The sequence below is a fragment of the Hydractinia symbiolongicarpus genome, chromosome 1 (genome assembly GCF_029227915.1).
Source record: "Hydractinia symbiolongicarpus strain clone_291-10 chromosome 1, HSymV2.1, whole genome shotgun sequence".
In the NCBI taxonomy this organism is placed as follows: Eukaryota; Metazoa; Cnidaria; class Hydrozoa; order Anthoathecata; family Hydractiniidae; genus Hydractinia; species Hydractinia symbiolongicarpus.
The window spans coordinates 10,186,162-10,197,094 of record NC_079875.1 but is presented as its reverse complement, the minus strand read 5'-3'; the positions used below and the strand labels follow the sequence as shown (position 1 = coordinate 10,197,094).

At 33.7% G+C, this 10,933-nt stretch overlaps 1 protein-coding gene across 1 annotated transcript; it reads left to right on the top strand.

Annotated features, from left to right (window-relative positions):
• Positions 1–1,550: 1,550 nt before the first annotated feature.
• LOC130637401 (cyclin-dependent kinase 7-like) lies at positions 1,551–10,409 on the top strand. The gene is made up of 13 exons (XM_057446927.1): positions 1,551–1,745; positions 4,607–4,671; positions 4,878–4,940; positions 5,497–5,530; positions 5,617–5,684; positions 6,321–6,389; positions 6,529–6,639; positions 7,198–7,316; positions 7,540–7,639; positions 7,740–7,826; positions 8,300–8,449; positions 9,338–9,482; positions 10,086–10,409. The coding sequence occupies exons 2-13, from the start codon at positions 4,609–4,611 to the stop codon at positions 10,112–10,114; spliced, it is 1,038 nt and encodes a 345-aa protein (XP_057302910.1). The 5' UTR covers positions 1,551–1,745; positions 4,607–4,608; the 3' UTR covers positions 10,115–10,409.
• The last annotated feature ends 524 nt before the right edge of the window (positions 10,410–10,933 follow it).

Sequence of the window (10,933 nt, the reverse complement as noted above, 5' to 3'; positions counted from 1 at the left end):
TCTTAGGAAAATAACGACTTCATATCGAGTGATTATCGAATGAATTTTATCGAATGAATTTTCCTCGATTCTCTAGATAAAGATTTTTCTTTGCTACTGAGGATGGTTTAATTCGATCGGAATTCTAGGCATAATGTGCAATTGGTGCAACGAAATTAAAAGAATTCTACATGTGCGTCGCTAATATACTGACTGCCTTAGTGAGCGGATTCTATCCAGGCAAAAATTTCCACCTTAAGTCTTCTTGATTCTCCTCTTAATTTTTGCTCTGAGAAACGTGAGGTATTGTGGAAAAATTGACGACGGCGTAATATATTACATACACAGTATATTTGTTATAAAAAGGAAAAGTTTCTTTTCCGACTTCAAACATTACCAGTACACCGGAAAATGCTGAATAACACGGGCGGGGAAGGAGAGAAAAATATTGGTAAGTCGTCCACGTATTACTTCCTGAATATGAAGGAGATGTAGTATTCAACATGCGTTAGACCTATTTACGTTCCCAAGCCTTGTGGAGATAATGATGTGCTATTCTCCATAAAGCACATTGTAGTGAGGCTCATCAATGTCTGTTGTCGAGTGTAGCAAGCCCTTTCTTTCCTTGTAATACAATGTAGTAAAGCGTAATTTTTCGTAGCGATGTGTAGCAGTACGTTATTTTCTGTAGGAGGCAGTAGTAGAACGTATTTCTTTGTAGTAGAGTGTAGTAGCCTGTAGTAGAGTGTAGTAGAGCGTATTTCTCTGTAGTAGAGCGTATTTCTCTGTAGTAAAGCGTATTTCTCTGAAGTAGAGTGTAGTAGCGTGTAGTAGAGCGTAGTAGAGCGTATTTCTCTGTAGTAGAGTTTAGTAGCCTGTAGTAGCTTGTAGTAGAGTGCAGTAGCCTGTAGTAGAGCGTAGTAGAATGTATTTCTCTGTAAAGCGTATTTCTCTGTAGCAGAGTGTAGTAGCCTGTAGTAGAGTGTAGTAGCTTGTAGTAGAGTGTAGCAGCTTGTAGTAGAGTGTAGTAGAGCGTATTTCTCTGTAGTAGAGTCCAGTAGCCTGTAGTTGAGCGTAGTAGCTTGTAGTAGAGTGTAGTAACTTGTAGTAGAGTGTAGTAGAGCGTAGTAGAGCGTATTTCTCTGTAGTAGAGTGTAGTAGCCTGTAGTAGCTTGTAGTAGAGTGTAGTAGCCTGTAGCCTACAAGCTACTACAGGCTACTACACTCTGCTACAGAGAAATACGCTCTACTACACTCTACTACAGACTACCACACTCTACTATAAAGAAATACGTTCTACTACGGCCTGCTACAGAAAATAACGTACTGCTACACATCGCTACGAAAAATTACGCTTTACTACATTGTACTACAAGGAAAGAAAGGGCTTGCTACACTCGACAACAGACATTGATGAGCCTCACTACAATGTGCTTTATGGAGAATAGCACATCATTATCTCCACAAGGCTTGGGAACGTACATAGGTCTAACGCATGTTGAATACTATATCTCCTTCATATTCAGGAAGTAATACGTGGACGACTTACCAAAATATTTATTGGAGGCAAGATAAATGAGGTGCGCAAAGACTACCTGTTTTTACCAGCATAGCGCCTCTAACGAAAACTAAAATGGCGAACAAGACGAAACAAAGCACACTTTCTAGCGTGCGCACTTGTGTTTGCTAAACTAAAGTCCTTCATTCTTGCTAGTAATGAGTCAAGTTGAGGTTTTCGGATTTCACTGATGAAAATAAGCGCTCAGGTTAGTATTATAAAAGCAAGGAAATTTTTCTATTTATATGTCATTTTTTCCTACCCTTTTCACAAGACGGAACAACACATCAGCAAAATAAAATGGTGATATATATATATAGCTTGAGAAATCACGTTTGAGCTACAAGTTTGCACAGCTTTTAGTCAATCATTGTTTAAATTGTTTTGTGACACATTCTTAATAGGCTGAAGAAAGTTGTAGGGTGGTATCACCACCAAATCCTAATAATATAGCCATAGCTTAGTGGTTATAACTCTCGTACTCTGTGTGGGAGACCGGGGTTCGATTCCTCTTGACAGCAATTCAACATGGGCGAGTGAATGTTACCATAGCCCCGGGTTAACCCAAGCCATGTGAGGGAAATTGAGGAGATAGTTCCCTGCGTGGGCCATTGGATGTTGCCAGAAGTTGTCTAGTAGAGCGCAAGCCCTAATTGGGTCTGCGTAGCTCAAAATGAGCATTAAATACTCTAGGACTCTCCATCTAAGCCATGGCCCCTCCTGGAAATAATAGACAGGGTATACCCTCGATATCAGTGAGGATAGCTATGTAAAATATGCATATCTATCTATCTATCACTAGCGTATAATCCGCCAACTCCGTGAAAAAAACACATTTAACGTCCTTTTATCCATATCATCAACATATCGGTTATTTGAAACTTTTATTATCGTAGCGCTATCTGTCAGGGATCGTTCGGGGGGTATGACAAGAAAAAAAATACATTTGATTGTGGACAAATAAGCCGGATCCGACATGTACTATCATCCGATAATGCCGTGATGGATCCTTCAACTCCGTGAAATTTGAAAAACACGTTTGCTTTCTGATGACTAGCAAAAATATTTTAAAAATTAAAATATTAATTTGAAAACATTCTCAAATCATTGGAACCTCAGTAAAGGTATATATAACATGACCATAATTATAATCAATTAACTGAGATAACAATATATATCAAAAATGACCACCGTCGCGCTTGACTTGAAAATCACAAAAAGTTGTAGCCGACTGAACTTACCGCCAAATTTTTGTCATGCACGAGTTCCGACACCCCTAAAATGATTAAGTGGTAGTATCAAACCCCCTGAATCGAATTCATTCATTAAGAATGATAGACAGAGCTGTGGTAGGTTGTTGTAGGCTTCGAAAGCAGTTTCACGGAGTTATCGGATTCACGGAGTTGGCGGATCATACGCTAGCTAGCTACAGGTTTATTTTTTGCAAAAATAAAGATGCACTGGTACTGGTTTTTTAGGCTCAAAATTGCTTAAAGCTTACCTCCCACTTCAAAAAAAGTTCATCTTATTCTGTTTATACTATGTTGAGTTTTGTAATGTAACATTCATAAATTAAGTAAAATTAAATCAAACCTGGCTTTTACATATTTGTATTAGTTCGGTCGAGGGAATTATTGTGTACATAGAGAAACTGGCCGTTATAGTTGTTAACTGGGATATTACCTTGGACCTAATGCAGGCTTCCTTTTTTCATTGATTTTAAAAGACTTGCCAATTGCAACATTCTCTGATTATTTCAATTTTTCCATGGATGGCCAGAGGACGCAAACTTATAGGATATTTCCAAAACTGGCTTAATGGGAGTGATTTCAGCTCTTAGTGTTGGCTTCCATACACCATACTTGCCACTTGGACGTGATATCCGTTTGGCAAAAATACTTAGAACAAAACACACAGCTTTTGACGAAGTAGAATGTTGTAAACACAAGAAAATGTAACTCTATTTGCTTTATAATTTCAGATTTTTCCTATTAAATGTTAAAGTACTAATTTGCAACATAATTTAAACAGGACAAGATGAACATCTTATAAAGTATCAGGTACAGTACTGTCTGAATGTAATCTACCGCGTACACGCTAATATCCTTACCCTTTTTTAAAAAAAATTATAATTTGTAAAGAAATCTTGTTTCAGAATACAAATCGCATTCTGATTTGAATAATTCAGAGCTCTTTATTTAAGGATGCATTTTTTGTTTTTGGTTAGCACCTGTTAAATTTTATAACTTAAGGTTAATAACCTAAAGGCAACTTTATTTACAATAAGCTTTAACAACGAATCTCTCAGTTTGAAAAAGGAAAAAGTAATTACTGTTTTGTTTTATCATGAAGCTTTTGTTAAATTTCATGCAACATAGTTCTTGATAAGATCATTAAAGTAATTATGAGAAAGAAAACACAAAAGGCTATTCAACTTGCAGGAAAAGGTGTTGTATAGAGCATGTACACAGAAGCTTACATAATATGTTTAAAAAATTTAGATATATACCCTTTCTTTTTATCCGAAAAAGAAAAATCTGAAGTAAATAACTACCCACAAAATATGTAAAAAAATTCTGACATTTTGTGCACTCATCCTTTCCCTGATAAAATACTGATAAATTGCAGCCCTGCTCCCATCACACATACTTTATAACCATGGGCCTTGTTTTCATTTCTTGACCTGACTGAAGGAGACAATGTAAACAGAGAAAATCATGGCTGTGCAGGGAAACACAATGTTCCTTGTGAAGGCTTACATCTAGCAGATCTTGTGCAAGAAGGCATCTTTTTTTAAAAAATAAATTCAAATAGCGTTTTGCATGTTAACAAAATTTTGAGAAGCTCCTACTGTGCAGAGGTAAATTAATAAATATTGAATAAGGAAAATTTCCCACATGATACTTCGATCCAGACAATGGTAAACTACTAAGGTACCAGCTTCTTTAACCGTATGAAAATGTTATAGATTGACCTTAAGCTAAAGTCTATTTTTAGGTATATGTAATTAATTTTAAAAGGGATGTTATGACTGTGCATAAAATAAAGAAGTTAGATATTTTTTTTTAGAAATGGAAGTCATGAAAGACCACTCTAAAAGATACAAAAAGATATCGTTTTTGGGAGAGGGTCAGGTAGGAACTATACTTTCAATGAACCTGCGATTTCACATTTATGCTAAAGTTCTAATTACTGTAATTTAATTATTTATATATATATATAATTTACTTACACCCAAACATAAACACAGCCACAACAAAAGCCATTCTGCTAAACTTTTACTCTATGCAAGACCTTTTTGCAGCGAGTGTCCATTGATACTTGTTAAACATATTTTTAGTTTGCTACAGTTTACAAAGCTGAAGATACAGAGGATGACAATAAGATTGTTGCTGTTAAAAAGGTAATGTTTAAAAAAAAGAATATATACAAAATTTTATTATGAAATACCATAATTTTTGTAATAGAAGCCTGTGCACTGATGATCTGATCAAGAATCGACAACTTCTATTTTTAAATTGATTTTTGCTTAACTATTAATCAAAATTATTTGTTTAATAGACTAAACTTTTTTTTGGTTTAATAATTTTTAATAATTTTCGGTATAATAAATTATGTTAAGTATCCCATGTAAACTTGAGGTATAATTTATCGAATATCTCAACGTCTGAAAGGGACTTAGAAAGTTAAAAACAAAAATAAAATGTTTGAAGAGTATTGTCGTTTTCTTGTTTTGAAAATAAAAAATAAAAAATGTGCAATTTTTAAGTTCTGATATGATAGTGTACATTAGATGTAATCACAATGATTAAAAAGTCATCTCTCCCCTACAGTCTTAATTTATGATTTATTTTATATATAATTTATTTATTGATTTTGCATACTTTTGTTTTCACAGGTTCCAAATATAGGCTGATATTAATGATGCACAAAATATTTCAATGTTTTCTTCTTTTTAGATTAAACTAGGACACAGAACGGAAGCAAAAGATGGTAATAAATTCATAGTTAAAGTCAGTATTAAATATAGTTTTTGTATTGAACCACCACATCTTAATTACTGCTCTTATAACTCTTAGGAATTAACAGAACAGCTTTAAGAGAAATAAAACTTTTACAAGAATTACACCATGAGAATATACTTGGGGTATGAAATTAAATTTCAAGGTTGCAGTTACATTAGTAAATAGTTTGTTCATCCTCAAACGTACACCCCACTATAAAATGCTGAATGATAATCCACAAAACTTTATCGTTTCTGATAGTAAAGACCTATAATACCAGTAGTAGAGCACCATATACTATATATATATCAATAAGTTTTATGAGCCTAAAATGACTTACATAAAAAATCGATGGCAATATGAAAAGGGAAGAAAGTAAAACATTTTAAAAGTTTTATCTTTTAACCAACTGTCTCATCATGTTTTTGTTTGTTCCTACCCTTTTACAGAAAGCAATAACTAGGCAACTGCCTAAAATATCAATTCTATTCTAAATGTCAATCAGAAATCGATCCGATTCACACTTTATAGTCTTTGAGATGATTTGGTTAGGATTTAAACCCAAGACCTTCCACACTGGAGGCAAAAGCTCTACCACAAGGCCACCTGTCTGTAACTGTATTGGGTGTAGACAAATAGGTAAATAAAAAGGAAATTTATCATAATTATTGTGGTCCATTTTTTGAATCAATTAATCGTTTTTCCTGATTTTTAATCAGACTATACTCTAATCTGTTTTTTTTTAAAGTTGGCTTATCAATTTAATTAAATCTTTTCAGCTGTTGGATGTGTTTGGTCATAAATCAAGTATAAGTTTAGTATTCGATTTCATGGTGACAGATCTTGAGGTATGCAAATTTAGCCTTTGTGAGTACAAAAGTTGCATTTTTACAGTTCCTCTCAACATGTTGTTAGCCAATTAACGTAATTTCCTAGTTTTGATAATTTCTTATTATATTTTATATAGATATCTATTATATATTCCAGGTTATTATAAAAGATACGTCACTTGTACTCAGTCCTCCACACATAAAGGCTTTTATTTTAATGACTATTCAAGGTCTTGAATATCTCCACAATAACTGGATACTCCATAGGGTATGATATTATGGTAAACTTTAGTTACTCTGTGAAAAACACCACTGGTTCGCCTGTCCTGAGATTTTTGCCTGTTACACATATTTCCTGCACCCGTCTTTCGTGCATTTTGTCCGCCTGTTAGAAGTATTAAAATTACTCATACAGGGATTGGACAAAAAATGCTGGACAGCCGTAATGAACAGACTGACAAAATGCAGCATTTATTATAATGCTCTTTGCTTCTTGTTGTGAAAATTTCAATTTTAGTAGAGTGAGTGCGGTAGTTTTAGGTGATTTTACCTCAAATTCTTAGAACTTTTGTTGTTTTTGTGATATCTGCTCACCTTGTCACACGGTTGTGTTGTGGTTTCCAGCAACCTCAAAAGTCCAGGGATTTTGGGTACTATTGCTAAAACCTATACATTAAAATAATAAAAAAACACATTTATTTTTGTAAGAACTTATTTAAAGATCTTAAAATAGTCCTTAAAAATCACACATCAGTAGCCTTTTAACTTATTATAGAATATTCCTAAAATTAGATGATAGATTTTGACGTTGTATACATTTACTTAGGATATGAAACCAAACAATCTTCTACTAAATGCAGAAGGTATATTAAAAATTGGTGATTTTGGATTGGCTAAGACATTCGGCTCTCCTAACAGAGTATACACACATCAAGTGGTCACTAGGTATGTCAGGAAAGAATAAATTAGTTCAAGAAGGAGAAAACATAGAAAAGTGTGAAAGGTAGTTGAGATTATGTTGTTAGTCTTCTCCTTCAGTTGGAGGCTTTTTTTTATCAACAAATTTTAAAACATAGTGAAAATAAACCTCAACAACTGTACAATGTTTGCGAGTGTTTATTAAGAGAGGTTTTTTGGATGTTTTTTTACTAACTAATTTTCTGTGCAGGTGGTATCGTTCTCCAGAGTTGTTGTTTGGTGCAAAAAACTATGGTACAGGCATTGATATGTGGGCTGTTGGCTGCATTCTTGCAGAACTCTTACTCAGAGTATGTATATATATATTTTGTCCATTGTTGCATAATTAATAATGCAATGTTGTTTTGTTGTTGTGTTGATTTTGTTTGTTTTGCTGTTGATAACTTTTAGGTACCCTTTCTACCTGGTGAAACTGATTTGGGGCAACTTTCGAAGATTTTTGAAACACTTGGAACTCCAACAGATCAAGATTGGCCTGTATGTATCATTTTGTGTGACGTGCTTAAAAAGATCTTGCTGACTTTGTGCTTTGTGATGTAATGTTTTGATATGACTGTCTGGTGATGTGTCTGTTAGTTGTTATATCATTGTCATTCCTGTTATATCTCCTTGCTGCTGTGTCTGCAGCGATTTTACATATATTATATAACTTGTAACTTATGTCTATATTATAATACCTGTATACGTCTGTCTTTCTGTCATGCAAAATGTGACCGCAAATAGCAAGAAGCACGCAAGGCGGTATAAAAAGGAGGGGCCAACTTGTGAATTTTTCAACGGGTCACTGACTATAAATTTTTAGAATTTTCATTATATATTTTTAATTAACACCAGGTGTGACGAAAATGTTTTATTATGACTGAACTTGGAAATTGCTTTAACTAAAAAGGATGATTTTACCTAAATATTAGTCAGTATGTATAGTTTTCAAGTGTTTGTTATTCTTTTAGGGAATGAAAGACTTATCCGACTTTGTTGAATTTAAGAAATTTCCACGTATTCCGTTTCATGAAATTTTCTCAGCAGCTGGAGATGATTTACTGGATTTGCTCGAAAAACTTTTTCTTTACTGTCCCATTAAAAGAATAAACTCAACCAAGGTACCAATATATATAAACAGTCAGTATTGTGTTAGCAATGCATTCTTGGAACTTTTGGCACTTTAAAAAATGTTCGCTGGTAACCATGGTAATATCATGTTTAGGCAGTGAAAAGTATTCAACATGGGCGTTCATTAAATTCAAATAAATGTGATATTGTCTTCTATTAGGCCTAATTTAGGCACATTTTTTAATAATTCCTATTGCCAGTCTATCTTTGAGAATGTCAAGAAAATAACAAGAAAAATTTGATCTTTTAAAAAATATTGGTAGTTATGTAAATCATAGTTTTGTGTTGAAAGAATTAACATTTATTTTTAACCAATCTGGTTTATTAAAATGCTTGTTAATAAAATTTAATTCACGGTGTGAAATAGTATGAAATTCCGGACTAATATTGCTGGAAAAGTGAAGAATTGCCAGGAATTGTAGTCAACAAATGTTAGCACTGTTATGTTGAGCACTTATAGCGTCAATCAACCTCACTATTGATTTCTCTATATAACGAAAGACGAACAATGCAAACTTTCTCTATAAAAGTATTTAAGAAACGCCCAACAAATCCACGCCTTTTCCAATATGCTTCACATCCACTAATTAAACTAGTGAATTACTTAAAATTTTTGTCCGGGTTGCGTGTTAATTAGGACACGCTAAGTATTTCAGTCTCCTCAATTCAATGTTTTGCGTGCTGGAAAATGATTGACTATGGAAACGGGTATTTAATTTTAATTTTAAGCTAAGAAATCTTGACGGTATATGTAATCTCCGATTACTAAGTACTGACTTGAAATAGAAGAAAGCCTGTTATATTGTTATTTAATTTGCTCTATAAATGTTTTTAAAGCCTTATCCCTTTTGTTGTAAAGTTTGGAGTTTATTTTCCAGGCTTTACAACATCCTTACTTCTCTAATCGTCCGGCGCCAAGTCCCGGTTCGTTGCTGCCTCGTCCCGGCATGAAAAATGATTTCGATGACGTGAAAAGTACAAGTAACATTCTGAAACGAAAGATGGAGGATCCGCTAGGCGCAGGTGTGTACCATGTTTTACCGTGTGTGTACCATGTATGACAATGTATAGACTTTGTGTACCGTGTAGGTATTATGTATGTGCCTTGATTGAACCATGTTTGTACCATGTGGAACTATGTAGGTACCGTGTTTGTACAATGTTTTATCTTTTTACTTTGAAGCAAAACCCATATCTAAGCGTATGAGTTAATATTATAACTGGAGTTTCAGCAAAGGAAAACCTGCGCAAATTACCGTTACAGAAAAAAACCTGGTCTTATTTTTTTTTAAATTTTTATAGATGTGTTTAAGCTGTTTCTCAAAAGAAGAAATATCTTAAATAAAATTACAAGGGAGAGACGTTGATTTCGAAAACAGTTTCTCTGTATAGTGATAGCACAACAGGAACTCTAAAAAACCAACAAAATTTGTATTGCTAATAAGATTGGCTTTGTGGAATTGGCTTTAATTGGAGAGCAGTCAGGGGCATTTTTTTTATAAAGTTTGCATATTAGCACAGACCTTTTTATATTGTCCTTTTTTATAAGTTGTGGCAGCTAATTTCTTGATAGATGTGAACCGAATGCTTCTTTTATATCAATACAAAAATGGATTTTATCTTTAGATATTACTGCAAAAAAACTGATTTTTTAACTGGAAAAATTTCTATTGGTTTTGGAGAATCAGAAACAGAGGAAATAGCCATACTGTCGCAAATTTTCTTGAACTGTCTGGTTATCACATGTTGCTATAAAGACGCACACGGCGTACTAATAGTATCCAAGAAATGCGAAATCATGAAATAGCCTCGTTTTTGTGATTGAAATATTAACAATGATGTAAAGAACGCATTTTTTTATTAAAATAAACGGAGGACGATATAATAAAAAAAGAAAGTTCGATTTTTTGTAAATTATTATATTTTTGTAAATATATATTTACATGTCAATCTTTAATTTGTCCTTTTTTAAATCTTTTTTTTTTTTACTACGAAATATTCCACAAAGAACGAGCTTTTGTGAGAGGGGATATTACAATTGCTAAGTACAAACAAGCTGTTAAAGTGCTGTTTTGTCGAAATAATGCAAGATCTAAATGCCTCCATTAAGCATAAGGGCGTTTTTAAGGTACCAGCAACGGGCCTCCTTTAATTTATAACCTACTGGGCACAGGTGCTTATCTAGTTTTTAAGCTACCAGGCACGGGCCCTTTATTAATTTTAAACTAATGGGCAACGGACGCCTCTTTGATTTTTAGGCGTCTAGGAAACGGTATATTTAATTGGCAACAGGCGCTTGGTCGAGACATTACGGTAAGTTTTAAGCAAAAGCGATGCAAATTTTTCTCTAAAGCGGACACTATTGGTGCAAAAAAAGTGTCCATCTAATAGAGGTGTCCGCTTGTAGTGATTGTATCCAAAAATCACTTTCAGAGCAAAAGTTTGCCGAAAACATGACTTTTTTGTTTATATAC

Bases quoted from the DNA above. Each gene is read 5' to 3' on its own strand.
- LOC130637401 (XM_057446927.1), top strand. From the start codon at position 4,609: ATGGAAGTCATGAAAGACCACTCTAAAAGATACAAAAAGATATCGTTT. The intron at 4,672-4,877 runs GTAGGAACTATA...ACATATTTTTAG, and splicing joins CGTTTTTGGGAGAGGGTCAG to TTTGCTACAGTTTACAAAGC. The intron at 7,827-8,299 runs GTATGTATCATT...TTATTCTTTTAG, and splicing joins CAACAGATCAAGATTGGCCT to GGAATGAAAGACTTATCCGA.